General features: G+C 32.4%; 1 protein-coding gene across 4 annotated transcripts in view; it reads right to left on the minus strand.

Moving 5' to 3' along the window:
• Snx13 (sorting nexin 13) overlaps window positions 1–25,188 on the minus strand; it is a 157,689-nt gene that overhangs the window by 11,986 nt on the left and 120,515 nt on the right. For 2 of the 4 annotated variants that reach the window (XM_047560792.1, XM_047560795.1), the window contains 6 exons: window positions 20,365–20,402; window positions 17,165–17,234; window positions 11,258–11,397; window positions 6,507–6,614; window positions 4,260–4,370; window positions 685–846 (listed from right to left, as the gene is read on the minus strand). In XM_047560792.1, coding sequence (XP_047416748.1) covers window positions 685–846; window positions 4,260–4,370; window positions 6,507–6,614; window positions 11,258–11,397; window positions 17,165–17,234; window positions 20,365–20,402 — 629 coding nt within the window. Of the gene's footprint in view, window positions 1–684; window positions 847–4,259; window positions 4,371–6,506; window positions 6,615–11,257; window positions 11,431–17,164; window positions 17,235–20,364; window positions 20,403–25,188 lie in introns of all 4 variants that reach the window. The other 2 variants (XM_047560791.1, XM_047560794.1) reach the window with 1 other exon arrangement.

The raw sequence follows: 25,188 nt of genomic DNA on the forward strand, positions 1-25,188 counted from the left end.
ACATCAAGGAATATCTGTTTATATATATTTGCCCTTCATTCAAACCTGACTCAATAAGTAGAAAATTCTAATAGCTTTATGTTTAACAGTTTTGACTACAATATTAAAGAATATATCAAAATTATTTTAAAAATATAAATTAGAAATGCAACAAACTACTTGCTCCAATAGCTTTATCTGCTAATGTGATGAAAAAGCTTCCTCGGAAACTTCTGTGCCACTAGGAGGAATATATACAGTACTGCACAGACTCAGAGACTGACAGTAGTGAAAGACTTTTTCTTCCTTATATCTGGTGGTCTCTCCATCATATGAGTCAGGAGAAACTAGATTTTGAGTTTCCTGAGAGACTAGTATAACTTATCTGTGAATAACATTTACTCATTTGCTACAGGATTTATAGTGTTACAGACTTAAAAATGGCATAATGGAATAAAATAGTAAAAAAGTGTAACTTCTGTTTAAAATGGATTTTAGAAGACTATGATAGCAAAGACTGATGAGTGACTGGATTTTTGGCATCCATTTCTGATAAAAACTTATGCTCCTGCTTTTCATTTATGAGGTTATACATCTGAAGTACTTTGGAAAGAAAATAAGGAAAATCTAAAGCAAGGAGTTCAAAACATCGTAGTTGACTTAAATTTTAGTTTGTTTTAGACATTACTGGGAGTATCTTCTTACCTTGAAAAATGACTGCTTTATGTCTTGACCTAATCTTTCTGACATTTTGCCCATGTTGTCTGACATTTTAGTCATTCCTTCTGCCAAACTATCAGGAAGGGATTTAACTGCATTTGAAACATTCCTCATAGAATTTCGAAGTGGATTTACAAAAGTGTCCATCTAAAGAGAAAAAGGAATTGTACCATGATTTCACTGTATCAGATATATTGTTCAGCCCAGAAGTTCAGGAAAATGCATATTGCAATACATTAAATATGCAACCATTTTTAGTCTGTACTATGTATCATTGCATCTTAAAAATAAAGACACATTGTCTTCTGTGTCTTAAAAATGTATTTTCACACTCACACATATGATTTAAAAATTTGACTAATGAGTTTAGAAAATGAATATAAGCTTTCACTGTCTTCTTATTAATGAAATTCTGAATAAAGCAGTTTTCCAAAACAAATTGAGGCAACTGGAATTAGCCATTATATACTTTAATCACAATACAAATCAATCAGATATTTCAGGCAGACACTGAAAAGAAAACAAGCAGATAAAATCAACAACTGGAAAGGATGAACCTATTTAGATTTCTTTTTAAAAATGATTTTTAGGATACATTATATGTTCAATTAGAATTTATCAAGAAAATCTGAAGCCCATGATATAGAACACAAAGAGAAGTTACAAATCAGAAAGGTAAATCATATTTTAGTATGACAGAATATAAAAATTATATATAGAAGAAAATATGTACAGAGATATAAAAAGGAATAAAAGTCTCCAGAAGGATAGGAAACAAAACTTGATATTTTGACTGTACAAATGCCAAATACTTTTAATTAAGTAAAGACATCTAAAGAAACCAAATAAGTACAAAACCAAAAATCTCTCCCTGAGATTTTTAACAAAGAAAAAGAAAAGAACACAAAATCAGTTGTACAAAACTAAAGAAAATATATTTTAGAAAGCACCAAATCTCATAGAAGCTGTCAAGGAAAACAAATTACGTACCATGCAGAAAAGAAAAAACAAAATAATAACAACAAAACCGAACCTCATTGCTTAAGGAACAGATAGCACAATATTAAAAGATAATAGCAAGAAGACAAAATTTCTTTATGTTTTCATTAAAAAAAAAAAAACCTAGAAAAGGTGAAGTAACTAGTGACTACAATAAAACAGAAATTCAAGATAACTGTAAAAGGATTGGAAGTTCTGGTTACTCTATGGTTTAAATTGAGTAAATAATACTGCAGATATGCTTCGTGGAATATCCAATTTAGGAAGGACATTGTGAGAATATACCCCAGAATAGAACCAAAGGACACAAAGCAGAATGAAGGAGGATTTTTAAAAATTCTATCACTGATAAAGAGAAATACAAAGATTAAAAAGATGAAACTAATTTTTGTATTTCTAATTCTATATACTACAGATTTTTGGTTCACCAGAACAGTGTGTTCAAATCAATCTGGGCATTATTTCCAACACTACTTTTTAAAAACTGTAAATAAGCCATGTCATAAGAACACACATGTAGAATTCTAAAGAGATAAGGAAAGTATTAATTATCGCATTTCAAATGTGTAGCTTGAGGGCAAACTGCCACGTCCCTAGGTTATAATGTTCACAGAAGAGAATTTTAGAAGTAAAAAAGGCATGGATTTCACTTTAATCTACAACCTATGTTAAAAATGGTTAGAATACCTTCAAACATATTTTACAATTCTACATTTCTCATACTTCACAGCAGAGATGTTAAGTGGAGCTAATACAAGTTACAAGGTGATTAAAGGAATACAATTTCACAAGTATCTATGTATGAGGTAACCTACCATTGATACTTCATGCAATCAATTTCTTTCTCTCTATATGTACCCCAATTTTTTGTGAGTACAGTCTAAGCACCTGTGTTAGGAGGGGACTAGGGCTAGCAAGGGGATGGAAAAATCTCCACAGGTAACTAATGCCTAATTCTCAAGGAAACAGAATTTCGTAAGCATAAAGGCAGAGTCCATCAATGTTCGAATACATTCACAAACATAGGATTTGTCTTAAAATAGATGTTTGGGAAGAAAGATATAAACTTTCAAATTGCCAGGCATAGAAGTAAATTATGGATTGCAAGCATAAGTGTATACTTAGCCTGATAGAGGTGCCATCTCAGTTACCGACTCAATTGAGTTCTTAGTATGTGTAAGGGCATACAATGAAATTTTAACTTAAATTTAGATCTCTACCTATAGTTTACAATGCCTTCACATCATGACACAAAACTGGATAGAAAGATACTATGTGCACAGAAAAAGGATACTTATCAGGTATTCTTCCTAGGAATTGTTTACATATATTACACACAATTAGGATAAATCGTGTGATCAAATCAATGAGTTATAAAGTATTATATCTCAAGTTATAAATAATCACTCATAAAATGTACGTACATTATTTTAATTAATAACTATTTAATTTCCAGTGAACTTAAGGGGAAAACATTGCAATTAGCTAAAAAGAAAATGCAACTAAAACCCCCAAAATCTTGACATGTAAAAAAAAGTATCCTGAAAAATTAAAAGAGGTCAAGATGATGCTGGTGATTACCAGTATGATTTATGAAAAACATATGTTATTGTGGATTATCAGAAATGATTCAGAAAGATCTTTAGACTCCATATATGATTTTTTTTAAAGAGTGGTATATAACTGTTTAGTCATACATAAGTGCTACTGCTGATTGTTAACATTTAATAAAATGTTTCTTTCATTTTAAAAAGCTATTATCAATTAAAATTGATGAATAAGATATTATTGTGTCTGTTACAATGTCCAGCACATAATTAACCTCTAAATAAACGTCTATTTTTACTAGTAGCAGTAGCAATAATAGTGGTAGTAGCAGCACTTAGGATGATGGGTGAAGGGTACAGAGGAATTCTTTGTATCATTTTTGTAACTTTTTATAGGTCTGAGATAGAGAAAGGTGAATATCAAAGAGATGGAAAAGTAGAATGCATTTCTTTAAATAAAGTTACTTAAATTTGGATTTTTTGGGGGGAGCAGGAGTCGGGGATTGAACTCAGGGACACTCAACCACTGAGTCACAACCCTAGCCTTATTTTGTATTTTATTTAGAGACAGGGTCTCATTGAGTTGCTTAGCTCCTCACTTTTGCTGAGGCTGGTTTTGAACTTGTGAGCCTCCTGGAATTTATTATTGAAACAAAGCATTCAACTTAGAAATGTTTCCATCCATTAGGATGCTAAAATCAACCAACCTAGACTAATTATACAAAGTTCTTCTACTTCACAATTATTAACTCTTATTTATTTTGAATCAATCAATATTTTATAAAAAGGCTAGTCTTTTAAGGAGGGAGGGGGGAGCGGTAGAGGAGCTCTTTTTAGAATTTCTTTCTGAAATAATCTCATAATTTTAATAAAGTATAGAAGATAAACAGGTCACGTTTTAGAACAATTTTCAAGTTTTAGAACATAAACAAATCCAAATTCATTTTCTTTTATTAAAAACAAAGTACAAAAGCAGACCTAAAAATAAACTCTCTGCGATAATGGTTTGCTTACCTTACGAGCAAAGTCCCCTTTTCCTTTACTGTAGGCTTTGTTCTCAAGGAAATCATAGACACAGTGAGCCAAAGCTGGAGATGCTTTCATCATTTCAGGAGTTAACAGTAACTAACAAGGGGGAAAAATGTAGCTTAAATTAATAAGATAATGAAAAGTAACTATTGTTTATAATTTAATCTCATAAAAAGAATGTAGAGAACTTTAATTTTATACTTAAAAAACCCAATTACTCAGTTAAAATGAAGTCATCAATAATTCTATTATAATTAAGTATGGCATATAATCTTCCTATCTGCTATTTTAACTTTTAGTGCATCTAATGTGAAAGTTGTCCAAATATATTTACTGTTCTGTTTTCTGGTCTTACAGTTTATACTAAGAAGATAAAGAGTAGAAAGTTATGTTACTCACATAACAATGCTGAGTTAACCGTCAATAGAAACACATTTTTATGAAACAGAAAGTACAAAAAAAAAAAAAATCAACAAAACTTTCAAGTGTTATAAAGAATCCCAAACAAAATATTGCTCCTGTAACTACTAATGAATGTTTCTAGCTTAGTTCCTTCAAGGGAAACAGTTGTAATATACTGAGTTCATAAGCTAAGATGTATAAGGCACAACCACATTTAAAAGACGTACTTCATGGCACTGAATTTGGAAAAAGGTAGTCATTTTCTAAATCTTATAAATAATTGATACAGACTTTAAAGTTTGGTAGTTTACAAAAAAATTACAACATTTGACAAGGGTCATACAAAGGCTATCAGACATTCAGCTTTAAGCCAAGAGAGGACAAAGGTGAACAGCAGCAGAAATCTATACGTTTTTGCTGTCCTTTCAGTACATCGTAACAACATGGAATTTCAATCATGGTTAAAACAAACCCAGTCAGAGCTAAGAATATTTGAGAGAGAAACAGAAAAAAAAAAAAAAATCTTCCAAATTAAATATCTAGTATATATTACCTAAGGTTCATTAAATTCTAAGGCAGGGATTAGCAAACTTTTTCTGTGAAAGCTAGACAGTAATTATTTTAGGTTTTGTGGTTCATATAATCTCCACTGCAACTACTCAACTCTGCTGCTGGTGAAAGCAGCCACATACACTGGATAGTAAATGAAAGGGGTGGCTATGCTCCAATAAAACTTCTAGTAGAAAACAGATGGTAAGGTTGGATGGGCTCTGCAGACTGTAGTTTGCAGATTCCTGTTCTAAAGGATAGGGAGCCTAAATAATGGACGCTATAAATCTGGGCTGATACCTTACCTAATACATGTGAAAACTTCATAAACTACACAAAATTTTGTAAATTAGTACACAAAATTATACAGGGAAACCATTATTATAACTGACATCTGGGTACCCAGGCCTAAAACAAAGTTATTTCTGCGAGTCCTAATAACTCAAAAAGTTAAGTCACTTGTGAGACATATTTGTTGTGAAAATTCCATGTCCAAGATGCTACATGTAAGAAATAGCCCTTTTGAGCCAAGCGTGGTGGGATACGCCTATAATCCCAGCAGCTTGGGAGGCTGAGGCAGGAGAATTTCAAGTTCAAAATCAGCCTGAGCAATTAAATGAGGCCCTAAGAAATTTAGCAAGACCATGTCTCTAAATAAAATATAAAAAAGGACTGGGGATGTGGCTCAGTGGTTAAGTGCCCTGGGTTCAATACCTGGTACCAAAAAAAAAAAAAAAAAGGAAAGAAAAAAGAAAAAGGAATAGCCCTTTAAGATCTACCCTCTCTTGAATTATTCTATAATTTTAGAAGCCTTAGAATCATTCCTGGTCATGGGAGGCAGCTACACACTCTGAGAATAAAATTCTATTCGTTTTTAATATACAATATACTGAATTTGAGACACTTAACTGTTTATTATACCATAAAATACCTATACACTTTACATTAATCTGGAATGGATATGTGTGTGCATGTACTCATCTAAACTTTAAAAAGCAAAATCCCTAACACTGAGTATTTAGAAAACTTCTAAGTTAATCAATAAACATAGAAATAGTGTTTATAAATTCTTAGACTGCATGTCACATTTGATATTACTTTTAAAAATGGGTTGCTATTCCACTGTTATAATAAAAATATTCTTTTTCTTTTTTTGGTGCTAGAAATTGAACCCAGGGCCTCCTGCATATTAATGAGCGTGCACTCTCACTGAGTTACACTTCCAGTCCCTGTTCTTTAATAAAGAATTCTATAGTGTTATTCTAAAAAACATGGACTTACCTGCAAATAGGCATTGAGATCCTTTTTTCTCTTTTCTAAAAAATCTCTATCCATATTATTAAAAGTCTTTTTACCAGGAAGCTTCAATATGCTTGACAGATTTTCAAACTATAAGACAAAATAAATTCACTCATCTTAATTTTTTTTTATAAAAAGAGAAAAAAAATTTTCCACTTGAGAATTTTCTGTATATCAAACAGGAAACCAGATAATTTTGAATATATATATATATTTGTGTGTATTAAGCAAAAATTGGAAAATAAAAAGACTGTCACAAATATTCCCCACAGTTCTTAAAATGTTTTTTATTATAATAACTTTTCAATTAAGAATGACAAATGTGAATCATTTGAGTATTAGACATCTGGGGTTTTGTTTTAAAATTCTAGATCAGAGATTACTCAAAAGTTTCATAATAAAAGGTTTTTTAAAATATTTTCCTTTGACTTGTGAATAAAGTTTTGACAATTAAAAGTTTTAATGATCAAAGTGATGAGCTCCTGGCTTGTTAGAAAATCTAATAAAAATATTCTCAGTATTAATGACAACAAATCAATTATAATACATAATTATTAGAAGTAGAAAAGGCAAATTTCAAAATATAGAGACTAGCTATACTAATGAACTATAATAAACACTGGTAATGTCTTCCCTTTCACTACATGAAAGATCTCCACAGATTACACTTAAAAAAAAATCTTTAAGAGCCATTAGCATATATTTTACCTTTATAAAGTTAACAACAAGAACAAGTGTATATACTATTAGCCTAACATTTATAGACTTAACATTTGGGAGCAGCTTCAAAGCTCTATGACAGTAATCAGGAATGTACTTCTGAAACACAGTTTTTTAACCATGTTGGCTGCTAAAAATAGTATAACAGCAGAGCCATTTAGCTATGGCTATCCTTGCCAACAGCCTAGTACCTGAAACTTTAAGCAGCCTCACTGCTTTCCCCATGAGGTACATACTCTGAAGTAAAACAAATTTAAAAAAAAAAAAAATTCTTTGCTTAAAACAGTAACATCTCTGTAAAGAAAACTGATTTCTATTGCAAAGATTAAAAAAAAGAAAAAGAAACTTAGCATAATTTCTATTCCCAAGCTGGAAGATTTTGATAAATGATTAAATGTCATGAAAAATATGATGGTTGCTTAGAGCTAAAATGTGAATGAGTGCTAGAACATGAACAAGATCATTTTACAACATACATGCAAGGTACAAGTAGTTCTTCTGCTCTAGTTATAGCAAGCAAAACAAAAAATGCTAGGGGCAATTTACAGAGAAAACATTATATGGCAGTGATATTCATAAATTTGGTGATTTGGAAAATCAAGAGAAATGGGTCTTCACTGAATATCAAATGTCCAACAGAGAGTATCTAGTTTATGAGTATAAATTATTTTTAAAACAATCACATTTTGTGGAAGCAAATTTACTTTTCAAAGTGTCCTAAAAGATATTTCCTGAAATATTATTTATCTACATCTTAAACCACTGATTCAATTTTACAAAATGCATAGTTTATTCTGGCATTACCACGTACCATGGGACTGAACTATATTTCCTCCACAGTTCATATATTTAAGTCCTAACCTCTAGTACCTCAGATTGTGACTATTTGTGGAAAATGACACTTTAAAACAGGTGCTTAAATAGAGGCTTTTGGTATGGGTCATTAACCAGTCTGATTGGTGTCCTTATAATAGGAAATTTGGATAAAGAGATTCCAGAGATGCACACATACAAAGAAACAAGTGAAGACAAAGCAAGAAGATGGCCATCTACAAGGCAAGGAGAAAGGCCTCAGGAGAAAACAAACCTGACAAAAGCTGAATCTTGAACTAGCATCCAAAATTATAAAAAACAAATTTCTGTTGTGTAAGCTAGCCAGTCTGTCATATTCTGCTATGTCAACCCTAACAAATGAATACACCAAGGACACATGACAGTATCCATCAAAACAAAAATTTATGGTAGAACACTTGTCTAACATGTGTGAGGCACTGGGTTCAATTCTCAGCACCACATGTAAATAAATAAAATAAAGTCCACTGACAACTAAAAATATATTAAAAGAAAACCTATATGTCACAATAGCACAGAATGTCTAAATTATCAAGACAAACACCTTCTAAAGTATCTCTCTGGAACAGCAATATAAATGACAGTTTTCTCAACTATTGTTATAAAAAAAGTTAAGGGAAAAATTGGGAGATTTTACTCTAAATAAACTCATTAAAATATCATGAGAATATTTTTTAAAATCATGTGAAAGAAGTTAGAAATAAATTGAAAAATAAGGAATTCACATAAAGCAATATGTCTTAGGTTTAAAACAACCTCAAACACAATACATAAATCATAGACAATTTAAACTCAAACACTATCTTTCATATTAAATATATCAGGTTTAGATTGCTGATACACTAATGCGCATTTTAAAAGTAGACTTGAAATTGTTTTTTAAAAAAAATTTGTTAATATTCAAGCATACAGACACCATTCTCAGTTATGTAAGGACTATTTAATATTATCATTTAAATCACTAGCATTTCATATATATATATATATATATATATATATATGTAATTTCATTCAATAAAAAGCATACAATCAGTATCTACAAGAACATATATTCCTAGAGGGAAGGACATGCTTTGTCATTTCCCTAGCACAGAGAAAAGTGCCAGGTACACAGGAAACTATACAAATGTTTGTTAAATAATTAAATGAGCAGTTCAAGAAACTTCCAAAAGCATATGACATTTAACTTTTTAATATTTACTTTTAATTATATAAATCTCCACCAAATACAAATTTAAGCAAAATCTTTATAGAAAATAAATGATAGTTCATATATTTAGACCGGGATAAAAACTTATATCATGAGTTTAAGTAAACATAATGAAATCTGTTTAAAATCATTTAACTTAAGAGCTGTATGGGATGAACATTTATTCAGGTCAACAGGTTGCATTGTTATCAATTGGTAAATTAAAAATCACTGCATTTTCCTTCTACTATTTCAGAAGATTTGAATTAAAAAAAATAAAGATGAGGAAGAACTAAAAGACAAACAGCTTGTCTCATTTACAGATGCTGAATAATATGATAAATCTAATTTTTACCAACAAGCTTAATTTTTTACATTTCTTAAGCCCTGTGAGTAATCTAAATACTTAAGGAGTCACAACTGTTGTGACTTCGTAAGAAATACCAAGTCAAAACGTGCCCACTTCAGTTCTATTAAGCCATTTGGAAAACTGACCTATATAAATTCCATTCAATTACTGCTATTGTTCTGAAAAGCAAATTTCTACATGGACTGTCTCATTAACAAAGTTTTTTGAAGTACATTCTTCACTTATATTTGGCAATATGGAAACAAAATATACAGTCCTTGTGTAGAACATTTAAAACAGGGCGACATTATTTCTCTCAGTAAAAAGAAAATTACAATTTTTTCATGAAAAAAAAAATTCACAGAAGGCCAAATCCCTGCTAACTTGCACTAAATAAAACTATTGTTGGCCATTTGAATTGTTTCTTAAGAAACAATTTGGGTAAAGTGTAGGGATAGGAAGAAAGATAAGAGTTGAACGTTTTTATAATTATCAAACAGGTAATACTTGAAAAATAATCAATTACTTCTTCAATGCAGGAGAGAAAATTCTTTCACCTCTTCAAATAAATAAAGATAAAAATGAAGGAGAAGTTCTATTCAACACAAAAACAGAAGAACAGACATATCCAAAGTTATTTCTTATGAATATACAATTCAAAGTAGTTCTATTAATTATGGGCTTCAGAACTCAAAACTAACCCTCCCCATTTTTAATCATTTGTAAGTTGTATTTATTTATCTCACTCTATTCACAAAAAATTTTAAAGAGATCATCATTGTTCCAACCATATTTTTTCTATGATCTTAACTGACAAAGATAAAATATTTAATCAAAATAAGGAAAGAGAAATGATTTCTTTACATTTGTTATCTTTAAGAGTCCTTATAGTTACTTCTATAACACAACAGTTAAATTGAGAAAGAAAATATTATTTGGTTAATGTAAATTTTATTTTAGGTTGTGGTTCAAAATAACTTAAAAAAGGACCTAGTATTTAATGTTACACGGTTGGATGAATTATAGTTCTGCCAGGTCCTCGGAAGGCTGAGGCAGGAGGATCTCAAATTCAGAACCAGCCTCAGCAATGTAGCAAGGCCTCAAGCAATATAGTTAGACCCTGCCTCAAAATAAAAAAAATAAAAAGGGGTGGGGATATGGCTCACTGGTTAAAATCCCACGGATTGAATCCTGGATACCAAAAATAAATAAAAAAATAAAATGATTATAGTTCTGAATTATGCCTCCAAAAGCAAAGGCATAAAATGTGTTATAGCAATTTCCATCCCTACTTCAACCAACACTTTTACAAAGTACATGCATACACAAATGTTAAAATCAGAAGTATATATTCATTTTAATTTTCTAAGACATGCCACTGACACTTTGTCACTAGTCCATAATGGGTAAAAGTGGCTGAACTTCTCTGCATTTGACTTATTCGGTAATTGCTCAAAATCATTCTAATGTATATGCTGAATACAAAAAATTCTTACCTTATTTTCTTTCATTAACTGAAGTTAGTATCTGAATATCCTCAGAAAAATTTAAAACCAAAACTAAATCAAGAAACAATATAAAGCATGTGGCTTAACAATATAAAATCTTTAAAATCCACGTTACCTGTTCAGTAATTCTCATGTGAAAATCATGGAAGTCACTGTATCGACGATATGTCTTCCACATCTCCTCACTGTTTAGATTGCGCCGGTGTACGGTGATGGCATATAATGCATATGTCTTGCCATGATCATTACAAACTCCTGCCACAGCATATGGGTCATAGTCAGCATATACTAATCATTTAAAACAAAATGAAGAGGAACAAAAGACACAAAAAGGAGGAAGATGAAGAACAAAAACAAAAAAGACAACATGAAATGAAGAAGAATTTGAAATGACAGACTGAGAGGAAAGGATGTTACCAAAGGATAACAAATAGATTCCTGTCCTTTATACTAAGAGGTATAAAGTATTACAAATAATGACAAGAATACAAAATGAGCTAAAAGTTTATGATGACACTCCCATCCACATTGACACCTACTTTGGATTCTCTTTCTAAGTAGCAATAGGGTCTCTTAAGTTACTAGAGAAGAAATAACAGAAATAAAATAAAAAATCTTTTGCAGGAGCCTTCACTATTTGGTTGTACTTCAAGTGAAATCTTTTCAACTAAACAGTAAAAGGTCCAGGGTAGGATTTATCTCCTGGCAATTATTTTTCTCTTTGATAATATTCAAACATTTGCAAGTGCTTATTCTGAGGATTTATCAACAACAAAACACACACACACACACACACACACACAAAACACAAAAATCCCCTACTATTTTTTTACTGATTTGCCACACACCATATAAGTAAGGTAGTCTTTAAAATCAAAACTGGTTCCTATTTTATACTAATTTTAGGTAGAGAGATGTACATTGAATCATGTTCTTTAATTTACCTTTCTGACTTTCTATTCTCTGTTCTCTATTTTAATCTAGGCTAGGTCTCCAAAATTTGACTATCTTCCCTCATCTGTATCTAGTCATTTCTTAATCCATTCTGACTTTGATTCCATCATATTTGTTTGATTTCTAAATTTGGTGCTTTTTTAACATATCATTTATTCTTTATGTTTTTATTTTTTTAGTTGTCAATGGATCTATCTATTTATTCATTGATTTACTTTTTTATTTATATGTGGTGCTGAGTATTGGACCCAGGGCCTCACATATGCCAGGCAAGCACTCTACCACTGAGCCCCAACTCCAGTCCCCCATTTGTTCTTGCTTTAGGATTTATCTCTATGAATATCAGGGAGTGCAGGGGGTGTGGGGGGCATTAACTAGGGATTAGACCCAGAGTACTCTGCCTCTGAGCTACATTCCTGACCCTTTTTCTCTTCTTTTCTTTTTTTAAATTTTGAGACATGTTCTCACTAAATTTTCCAGGTGGGCCTTGAACTTGTGATACTCCTGCCTCAGTCCCCCAACTAGCTGGAATTACAGGCATGTACCACTGTGTGCCTGGCTTGATGAATACTTTTAACATACATAAGTTCGATTAAGACTGCCTTTTCTGTAAGGCACAGTGGCTCACACCTGTAATCCCAGTGACTCCAGAGGTTGGGGAGGGAGGATCGTTAAGTTCAAAGCCAGCCTCAGCAACTTAGCGAGACCCTGTCTCAGAATAAAATATTTTAAAAAGGGCTGGGGATGTGGCTCCATGGTTAAGCACCTCTGGGTTCAATCCTTGGTACCAAAAAAAAGATTGCCTTCTCTAAGTTCTTAGGATGCAATTATCTCATTTGCTGGATCGGTCGACCTATGGTGGTTCATATTTCTTCCTTATATTTCTATAAATTCACTTTCAATAAGGTGTTGTCTCTCTCTGGGAATCATGCATGCCCTAGAATATGGAGCATTTGTAATTACCAGTGTCCCCATTGTAAATGCTGGTTGGCCCTTTGTGTCTGTGGGTTCTGCATTCTCAATTCAACCAACCATGACTTGAAGTTTTTTTTAATGTATTTTTTTTACTGAATATGTACAGATTTTTTTGGTCATTATTCTGTAACCAATAAAATACAAGTATTTACATAGTATTTACAATATATTATAAATAAAAAGGATGATTTAAATATATGAGAGGATATATGTCAATTATATACAAATATTATATCATATTATATTAGAGACCTGAACATCCATAGATTTGGAATCTGCAGGGCTCTTGGAAACTCTCTCCAGATACCAAGGAAGGGACAGTTGTACTAAATCTCTGGCTTAAGATCCTGGAGTATATAATCATTTAAAGATAGCTAAATTCACACATACCCATGTTGGGTTTTTAATTTCTTGTGGGTGATAGATACCATTTCTAATGATCTTGACATTTCTTTCTTTCTCTTTCTGCTTGAATATAAACTAATTTTTTCTAGTTCCTCTTCCCCATCATATTATCCTTTGTACTCTGGGTTTTATGCAAAGGACTGGGTTTTAGTTTCCTATGGTCTTGGCCCATCAGGGCTCTTCTCAGCTAGAAGGCATAAAAATGATATCGAAATCAAAACAGTGATCTGTTTGCTATTATGAACTCCTCAGTTTCAATGACTCTTCACTTCCCAGAATTTGTTTTTCCTCATAGACTATATAGAACCTTTAGATTTCCCATTTAAGCTATTTTTATAATATTGTATTTGGCTTTTTTATATGTGGGAGGCAGGATTTCCCATGGCAGTTTAGATTACTATACTGATCAAAAGTCTACAATTAATCTAAAAATGGATTACACTGATTCATAATCATGAAAAAAAAGTGATCAAGTTTTGAAGCTGAAGAGATCTTCTATATAACTTCTCAGTAAGTTATTTTAATAACATAAAAGCCAGATAGCTATACTGACAAGAAGGACTTACACCTCTTAGGCTTTCATCAACATTTTTCTAGGATTTGCACTACCTATTGAAAACTGTTCTTCACTCCCGTTTTCATCCAATACTAGTATTTCTAATTTGACCCCACCTCCACATACAAAAACAAAACAAAACAGAATCCTACCCTAGAATTGAGATTGGGTCACCATGCTCCACACAGAGGCTTTAACTGTACTCTCTGTCACCTCTTACAATGAACTTTCTCTCAGAGACCTTTGCAGATCAAATAGCACACCATTTTCATTAAGTTAGAGAATTACCATTTACAGAGTTGGCATGACCACAAGGGAATGACTTTACAGTAGTGTCCAAGACAGATTTGGGAAAGGAAAACAGAAAAGAAAGCAGAGGCCAATTAGGCAGTTAACCACAAACAATTACGAATTACAAGACCAAGTAGAACAGCAAGAAATATAAAAGGAAGAAGAGAATAAATTATATGAAACTATTCTAAAAGAAAAGTCACAAATTGCTAGGCAAGGGAGATCACCCAGGTGAAAGCACAAAAGAATAATGATAAGGTTATTATTAAAAAATGCAAAACATAGAAATGTAATATCACTTAAAAGAAGATAATGAGGCTATATGTATTGATTTTGAGAAGGCAGTGATCTAACTAGGTTTCCTATTTATTAAGCCAACTGCTACTCAAGCAGGTATTCTGTAAACTGTTTGTTACTGACCCATAATTAGGTAAGGGAGTAGACCAGAATGTAAATCAACCTCATCACTAATCTTATTGTTAATTTAGGCAATATACTTTACTGTAAGATTTTCACTAGAATCAGTGGACCACTCTGTGTAACACAAGCGCTGGACCATAAATTATTACTTCTGTAATGGTCACTAAAAACATGTCAGGACCAGTTATCACACTCCTTGAACTTAAAATACCCAAAGGACTTAAAAAACAGTACACTACAGTGACACAGACACATCAATGTTTATAGCAGCTCAATTTACAAGAGCTAAGTTGTCAAACCAACCTAGGTGCCCTACAACAGATGAATAAAGAAAATATGGTATATATACACAATGGAATAATACTCAGTCATAAAAGAGAATGACATTATGACATCTGCTGGAAAATGAAGGGATCTGGAGAGTATTATGCTAAGCGAAATAAGGTAATCCCCAAAAACCAAAGGTCAAATGTTCTCTCTGATATGTGGATAGTAACACACAACAAGGTGGGAGGAGAGAATATAAGTTCAGTAGATTAGACAAAGGGGAATGAAGGGCAGGGAGTGGGTACAGAAATAGGAAAGACAGTGGAATGAATCTGACACCACTTTCCAATGGTGTGAATCTCTACATCATGTACAACCACAAGACTGGGATCCTAAGTAGAGTAAGATGCACTCCATGTTTATATAAATAAGTTAAATTACATTACTGTCATGTATAAGTAAAAAGAACAAAAATTGAAACTAAAAAAATCAAAACAACTCTAGTTTTCAAATGGAAAAATAAATAATTCTTGAACCCTTACATGTGATGCCTACCATGTAAGCATAAGCAATTTGCCCCATAATCACACATTATTTCACTTCACAGATGAGGAAAAATTGTAGTACAGAGAAGTTAAAGAAGTTCATCCAACTATTAAGCAGCAGAGCTAAGGTTTGAACCCAAGAAATTCAGTCAAAAAGTTGGGCTCTTAACTGTGCTGGTTTATCAGCATCTATATTTATCTAATAGAAATAACAATTCACTAAAAATGCCTAGTATGTTTCCATCCATTTTAGGAAATTAATAAACACTTATTGAATAAATGAACAATGGATAAAGCAGCTAGAAAACCAGAACTTTCAGAAAAGAGAAATATTAAGATTAGAAACATGGACATAAGTGTCTTTTTTCTAGACATAAAAGTTTAAGGTCTCCAAGAAGTAAAAATACAAATGATAAACATCTGTACCTTTAGGAAGACTCATGATTAGAAAACAAGCAAACAAAGAGTACAGAGATTTCAAAAGAATTTTCAAAATTTATTGAAGGAAAAACAGGAACAACAGTATAAAAAGCTAGAAAGGAAAAACAGCAAGACCTCTGCTTTTATCAGCAATGAAGCTATCTAATGACCTTTAAGAGCAGAGTAATCTATTAACCAACTACTCATAAAAATAAAGCATTTAAGTCAGCAATTATAGATAACTTATTCCAGAAATGTGGCAGGTAAGAGAATGCAGAATGAGTCCCTTTCCAGTGAGACACAAAAGAAAATAAAGGTTTTAAAAACGCAAATTAACATCTTCTAAACTAAACTATAAGATTTATTTTCATTATCTAAAATGTAGGCATGAAACTGAACTGAGGTATTTCCCTCAGAATGTTTACATTTCAGTATATAATAGGTCAAACACATTGCTATATTCTATGAAGAGGCCAGATAAGAAAAATATCATTATCTTCTACTCATTAGCATTATGAAATAAGTCAATGGTAATGATGAAAATTGATTTTTTTTTCTCAGTACACTAACAATTCTGTACATATGCTGGCTGATCACAAAGTCCTAGAGGTTTCTCACCCCATTCAAGCATTTCTTGAACTTCTGCAAACACATATACCTAGAGGCTTCATTTAGTCCAGTTCTCTAGTCTGAATGTGCATGCATGAAAAAATACTGAACTGAGACTTCCTCAAAAAAGATTTAGTGGGCTGGGGTTGTAGCTCAGTGGTAGAGCACTTGCCACATAAAATAAAATAAATAAAATAAAGGTATTGTGTCCATCTACAACTAAAAAATATATTTAAAAAAAGATTTAGCAAGAATTATGCAAACAATTATCAGTCAGACTCAAGTACAAAGAGGAAAACAACAGTTTTAGAGTTTAATAGAAATGAAAAAATACTTGGGATATAAAACATTTTAAAATGGTAATAATGACAACCTTAGAAAAACAAAAATGCCCAAGCAAACACCACAGAATCTAGTGAAGAACATGCTGAGAGAGTATGGTGGTGGTAGGGGTTGGAGGACTTAAAAATATGGTGGCAACAAAACAAAAATATAATTTGTAAAAGTAAATATGGAAAATAACTTAGGGATATAAGAAAAAATAGTTTTAAAGTAATAATTATTCTACAAAGTCTCTTACCAGTGTCTGATATGTAAGCATGAAGTTGTACTGTGTCATCAGAAGATACACTTGAAAGGTCATCTAAAGACTGAAAAAAAATCAGGAAACAAATTTTTAATTTTAAACTATTATATAATTCTACATAAAATACACACTTCATATTTTTTTGCAGGCAAACTTTATATTTGTATTATCATAACCCCTATAAAATAATTATACTCATTTTATTACACTAAGAATGAGAAAAGCCAAGATTAAGAAACTATAGAATAAAACAATTTAGTAACCAACTGAACCAATCAGATTGTTTCTTCTTCACTGCCCATCCATATATTGCAAATTGTTACTTTTCAACTATATTCAACATATGGCAATAAAATAAAAACTAAGGAAAAATAAGTAGATACAGTTTAACATTTAAATTTGAAATGTAGTATAGCTCCCTTTGTATTCTTTTAATACTTGTTAATCCAGAAATAATTTTATCAGTAAATTTAGATTCCTTAGGTATAATATCAACATCTTAGGTTTATCTGAGGATTAAATAAAATATGCAAAATATTTAGAAAACTGCCTAAGAAAACAAATGTTACCTATTAAGATTACTTATTAAGTGAAGTGAATTCACAGACTAAGTAAGGTTTTTGGTAGTAGAATTATGTTTGAAAACTATAGTTGAATTAAAATTATAATCTTCAATATTACTGACTGTTCAAATGAGTATTTTGTAACCGTGGCCTTTAAGTCTAAATTAAAAGAAAACAAACTGACACATCAACGTACACCCACATGTACATCAAAGGGTTCTGGCACTGATACTGTATTTCACCATCTAATCATTGCATATGTTATGCCAATTTTTTTTGGGTGGGGGCAAAAAATTGGGGTACAGTCATTATGTGAAGCTTTTTAAAGCAACTGTACTAGTATTACTTAAAATCATTTATTACTAAAAATCATTTATTACTAAACTGTGGTACAAGATTAGGATGCACAGAATATTTGTCAATATGAATTTATGCAATGGCAATGATTATGCAGTAAAATATGGTACCTTAAAAAAATATGGTTCCTTAAGAGACTTTAGCCTTATCAACTACTTCTTATACTTCAGTTTTTCCAATGGTAAAATTTTGTTCATACTTGCTCTACATATTTGCCAGGATACAATGTGAAAAATGTTTTGAAATATTTGAAAAAAACAATGTACTTAAAATTTTAAGTGTTTACATGACACACAGAAAAACATGTTAATAAAAACAGCAAAATCTTTATTAACCTTCCCTTGTAGGTTATATTTTAAAATCTAAATGTACTTACCACTTCAAAAGTCTCTTAAACATTAGTTATTAATTATATTGCACAAATAAATAACAAGTAGACTATAAAATTACAATTAGTAAAATGAATATTAACTATAGATCTACATCTGATTTAGAAATGTAAGTACTGATGGATAAAACGGATTTCAAAATAAGTATATATTAATGTTGGTTGTGCTGAAATAAAATACAACTTACAAACTAATCCTTAAGATTTTTAAATTTCTTGAAAGAAAATGTGATGTGTGTTTTAACATAATAGGCAAAAACTGAAAATACAAATCCCCATCCCACCCCTTTTTGAGATGGGATCTCACCACATTTCTCACACTGGCCTCAAATTTCTGTGCTAAAGTGATCCTCCAGCCACAACCTCCCAAGTAGCTGGGAATACAGGTGTGTGCAATTGTGCCAAACTAAAAACACAAATTTTCTATGATGGTTTAGCAAACAATTACAATGGCACTGCCAGAAGTGCTAGCATGAATTTAACTGCCAATCTCAATTGATAAATGAGTAAAATGTCAAAAACATTAAATCTCTTTTTTGCTTAGTATATTGGAATAAACTACCATGATTTTGTTTATAATCAAACTATTTTTAAAATGCAGCCAGTCACTAAAGTTTTGTGTTTTAAAAAGAATGTGAAAGACTTTAGCTACTTTTTAAAAAGCCTGACTTAGATTTATGAGGATAACAAATATTGCAAGTCACTGGCCTTAAATGTGACCTTTTCACTTTTTTTTGATCGAGATTGTAACACAAGGGATGTTTTTATTTGAAAAGGCATTTATTCCAGGCATGGAATAAATAAAAATAAATTTTTGCTAGAGTTTAAACACTTGTACAAACACTACAAGTTTTAAAACTAAAAACTTCAAATCAAAGAAATACTTCTCTCCTTTGGAAACATTCTCTGTACAATGAACATTATTGCTAATATTTCCTTCATGCTCCAAGGGCAACTCCTTTTCTGTTGTACACTTTGCACTAAAAAAAGTAAACAGTAATGATGCCAAATGATGTAAGAAAACGTCTTAAAGGTCATAAAATATCTGACATATTACTATGGACAATTTCAGTGTTTTGCTAAAGGTTATACTTTGTACAGTACCAGAACACTTTATTCAATAAGGTTACAGACAACAAGACAACAGACCTCTAAACCAGTTAGCTATTACAAAAGGTTTAAAAGAAAAATAAGTGGAAGGAAAAATGAAACAAATACTCCTTTACTTTTCCCATACCCCTTGCTCCAACTCCTCCATCCAAACTGTAGATTGAAAATTTCATAAAATATAAATATTTCTTCCTAACAGAATTTTAGGAAATAAGTTATTTAATGGCAATGCTGGATATAAGTGAAATGAAATGTCCATTTGTTCATATTTCATCCTGAAGACATGAAATTCCATGGCGGTATACATGCTAAAAACATGTAAACTTTGAATCATAAGATACACCTTGCTGTGAAACTCTAATATTTTTACACACACTTGAATTTGTTTTGGTGCAGATTTTAAGAAATATCTAGAAGCTTTTCATTATCCTCAGTCGTTTTATATTTCTTTTCTAATGTGAGAAGAAAAAACTGATCTCAAACCATAAATACTAGAATGAAAAACCACATCAATTCCTTTATAAAATGCAACTGCAATTATGCCAGTATAACCATAAACCCATTCCTTGAAATAAAAATTAAATATTTAAGGTGCTAACTTGCAGATGTCTTATATATGAATTTAACATTTCCTTTAAAAGCATAGTAATGTTTAAATAATACTAAAGAACAACTTGGGGTTTTGAATATATCACTTATTTACATATGTAAAGGCCCAGTCTTTCACATTACTTTCAAGTGACTTTAATAATAAAAATACCCATAATAGCACTTACCAAATTTATGCTTCCTGTAGGAGATCCATTAAAAGATTCTGTATAGGGAAAATTCAAATTAGTATACAGTAAAAAGCTTTTGGTGGTTGCTTTATTTAAAGTTCAAACACAAAGAAGCCAAGACATGAAGAGAACAATAAGGAATAATGGTGGTACACTCCTAAACATCTAATTTCTTAAATAACAAATTTCCAAACCAACCAGGCATTTTGGTGAAAACATGTGTACCATGTACCTGATAGCTGACCAAAAATAAAAGGGCATTCATGTACAGAAATGTAATTATTAAGTATTTTTATCATATCAAGTTTTCCAAAACAATGCAAGCATGAGAAAAACACTGAAGAGCGAAGCCCATTAGGAAATGTTGGAACTATTTTGTCCCTTCTGTCTCAATGAATTAAGAAATATTACAAATAAAATTAGTCATTAGTGTGAGGGACAAATGAGTTGATTTTTAATGTATCTATCAAGTTCATTTATTCTGGGTAGTAGAATTGTTTTGAGAACATCTGAAGTTCAGACTCTTAAATCAGTATGTAGCTAATAGTCCAAAGGACAGGATATTTAAAATGCAGTGAAATTTAATTAAAAAGCAATGAGGGAAAAAAATTTAAATAAACATTAGAGAATAGTCAATTAAAGATTATTACAAGGTATCAAGCAATAATCTTTTCCTTTGGGGTTTTACTTTATATCTAAGGAAATAGCAATTAAAGTATTTAAGAACACAAATAAACCTAAGGTAAAACAACATTCATACACAGTTTAAAGTTAATGTGTTTATTAGCCATTAAGAAATTATTTGTAAATTTGGTTCTATGTATCATCATGCGCTTATCAGCGAGATCATTTGTCCTTTGGATTTTTGAGATTGGCTTATCTCATTTAGCTTGATATTCTCCAATTTCGTCCATTTGTCTGCAAATGCCATAACTTTATTATTCTTTATGGCTGAGTATCAAAACTACCCTAAGATTCTATCTCACCCCAATTAGAATGGCGATTATCAAGCATACAAGCAACAATAGGTGTTGGCGAGGACATGGGGGAAAAAGGTACACTCATACATTGCTGGTGGGGTTGCAAATTAGTGCAGCCACTCTGGAAAGCAGTGTGGAGATTCCTTAGAAAACTTGGAATGGAACCACCATTTGACCCAGCTATTCCACTCCTAGACCTATACCCAAAGGACTTAATATCAGCATACTACAGTTATGCAGCCACATCAATGTTCATAGCTGCTCAATTCACCATAGCCAGATTGTGGAACCAACCTAGATACCCTTCAATTGATGAATGGATAAAGAAACTGTGGTATATATATACAGCCTATACTTTTAAAATAATTTAAAGCTGATCTAACTAAAGAAAGCAATCATGAATAAAAAGAGAGAAGAAAGAAAGAGGAGAGGAGGGGTAAAGGAGAAGAGGAGAGAGAAAGAGAGCATGTTCAAGCAAGCCATTCAGCTAATTAGCTACCTACTTAGTTTTGATTAAAATATAATGTTTAAGTTTGCAAAGAAAACCACCAGAGGACACTTCTCACTGACAACAAGACTTGGTCCATTCATTTTGGGCTCAATTGTAGACTACATTTAGGGTCAGGAACACAGTAATACTGTATTAGACAATTATATTGGAATGCTTTAAAAAGTAGTCAACATTTCAAAATGTCTATAACAAAAATGTGGAGAATCTGATAATCATAGAGAAAAGACAAAAGATTTATTATTTGAAAGTTATATCATTGGCCTAAAAGCAACAATGAAAAAGACACTAAAGGCAAAAGTCATTTTTAATAATAATGTTTCATATTATACCCATTATATACTTTTAAAAAGTGGTTTCCAAAATGGGATAATTTCTCAGTATAAAATGTATAAAAAGTCATCAATTAGGACACAGAATGTTAGATAGCAATGGTCTATAGAAAAAATAATTCCAAACTATAATCTATGATTTAAATGTGAGGAGTTATTCAATCAGTGATACATAAGAAAAGCACATGATTAAAACCTGTTCAAAAATATTTTTTAATCTAACTTATATTTTGAATAAGTATGTATGAGGTTTTGGGAAGTCTGTAAAGACTTATAGTTTGCTTCCATCAGTTATACAGAAAACTGGCTAGAAAGATACAAATGGAAACTAAAAGTCAATTTTAAAGACTTTGAAAGAAATCTTGTATTTTAGGATAATCATAATTTAGAAATCTTATATTTTAGCAGTGTATGGAATATACTGCTACTATCACAAGATCAACACAATGAGTTGATTACGACTCAATATTTTCTTTCATTCTGGGTTGTACAGCAAATCCACAAATGCTAAGATAAGATAAAATTAATGTAAATAATAAAAACTTTACAATACTTATTTTAGATAGTTAGTAAATACACAGTTGATATTACATATTTCATACCATCTCTATAAAAAGAACCCTTTCCAACAGAAACAGGAAATACAAATACACTATATAATAAACTAGATAATTAATTATACTATCTAGCTCCCTCAGAAGTACTTTATTTAAAGAAGAATATCTTCTTTAATTAATCCAATCTACTTAAGAGTATTATTATAATTTTATCAGAGAGAGCATTAATTAAAAAACCCAAGGTCTCAATCAGATCCATAATCAATATAAAAGTTACTAAAGCTCAAATATAAACTTCTATAACTGGATTTCCTTATAGTATTTAAAAAATAAGATCTCACTAGTATGGACAGAAAGGTAGGAAGCAGAAGAGAGGGGAGGCTAGAATGCTTCCATAATAGAGATATTTTTTAAGGGTGTGACCTCTATTGAGTAGATCTATTATATGTCTATCTTCAAGTGATACTGTCCATAAAAACTATTCATAAGCAAATGGTCATAATTAATGCACTCTCTTAAAATAATTGCTGAATCAAATCTTTCCAATTTACTTTTTATTATATTGCTTATTTACTTAGAACGTTTATCAGAAAGTTTGTCAAACCCTGGATATTTAATTAGAGCCTAAAAAACACTTCTGAACTGAATCACAAGTAAAATGGTTAAGAATTTGAAGACCTGTTCTAAAGGGTTCTCTCTTCACTTTTCTTGCATAACTCACTACTTTCTATTAAGAAAAAGCGATAACTTCTCATTTAGTTTGTACAACTAAAACTACGAAAACTCTCTTATATACAGAAGAGTACATTTTTCACATACATAAGTCCAGTGACTCGGAAGTAAGATACTATGATGCCAACATTATTCCAGATTTATAACAGATAAATAAATGAAGCTTAAAATAATTTGTGTAGTTAGCCAACACTGAGACAGGGGAAAAGGACAGGTAGCTGATTATCAAAGAAAAGGAAATGGGTTGCTAACAGCTAACTTCAGTATAGCACTTTCCTGTTCAACCAGTTTTAATAACCTGTAGTGGAGGAGGGGGACGCACTGCACTTTACAACTCAAGGGATTACCCCCTGGATTGCTCTTTCTCTGCTTTTGGGCACTTATGCAGCAAAAGAGAGGATGGGGGTCTATAAAAAAGCAAGACATCCCCACTCTTACGGGCACCAGCTCTGGGTCCTCAATTCTCTCTGGAGAAGTCTGCTATATCTGTTCTCTCTTCAATAAAATTTGTTTTCTAGCTTGCCTAGGTGTTTCTTAGGTGTTTAATCTTCAACACAAGGCAAAGGAGGACTGGATCCCGATTTCCAAGACCAATATGAACATCACATAAGAGAATAGTAGTAAAATGTGAGTAAAATCTAAATATCTGACTCATAAAGCCTGCTTTTTGTACTCTAACATGCTGAGACTTCTCAGTGTTCTTAGTACTCCCATTTGTAAAAACTGAAAAGTTAGAATAAAAAACTCTGGAGACATCCAAGATGGCGGACTAGAGGGTGACTGCATGTCCTGTCGCTCCAGAACCCAGGATTCAAGAAGGGGAGGCAATGAGAGACTCGGACTAACACAGAGCCGTGGAGTGAGTCTCTCCCACCGGGTGAAGCTCGGCCTGGGCAGCAGAGCCAGACAGGGGCAGCTTCTCAGAGCAGGGCAGGGCAGCTAGAGACTTCCCCAAGAAGCCCTGCTCCCTCCGGCGGCAGGCTCCTTCCACAGCCAGCTTCTCGGAGCAGGCCGCCCAGTGAGAGCCTTTCCACACAGAGCCAGCTCCAAGCCCCGGACCCAGCGGCAGGCCCCGGCCCGCAGGTGGCTTCTGGGACCAGGGCAGGTCAGCCAGAGACTTCCCCAAGCAGCCCTGCTCCCTCCAGCGGCAGGCTCCTTCCACAGCCAGCTTGTTGGGAGCAGGCCACCCAGTGAGAGCCATTCTGCACAGAGCCAGCTCCAAGCCCCGGACCCAGTGGTGGGACCCAGTCCGCAGGCAGCTTCTGGGACTAGGGCAAGGCAGCCAGAGACTTCCCCAAGCAACCCTGCTCCCTCCCGCGGCAGGCTCCTTCCATAGTCAGCTTCTTGGAGCAGGCCAGCCAGTGAGAGCCTTTCCGCACAGAGCCAGTCCCCAGCCCTGGAACCAGTAGCAGGCTAGGGGTAGCTTTCTTTGGAAGCACTGCATTATCAAGTTCTTCCAAGACTTCAGGCTACTGATGTACTGGAAATCTACAAGGACACTGTAAGCCAAAAGAGGAAATCTGCAATATCTCAGAGTCCCACTGATATTTGACCAATATGAGAAAACAAGGGAAGAAAATGTCCCAAACATAGATACTATATCAATAAAACCCAATGACAACACAGCAGAAGAAATGTCAGAAAGGGAGTTCAGAATGTACACAATTAAAACAATCAGGGAAGCAAATGAGGAGATGAAAGAGCAAATGCAG

Source organism: Sciurus carolinensis, chromosome 8, assembly GCF_902686445.1.
Source record: "Sciurus carolinensis chromosome 8, mSciCar1.2, whole genome shotgun sequence".
NCBI classification, from domain to species: Eukaryota; Metazoa; Chordata; class Mammalia; order Rodentia; family Sciuridae; genus Sciurus; species Sciurus carolinensis.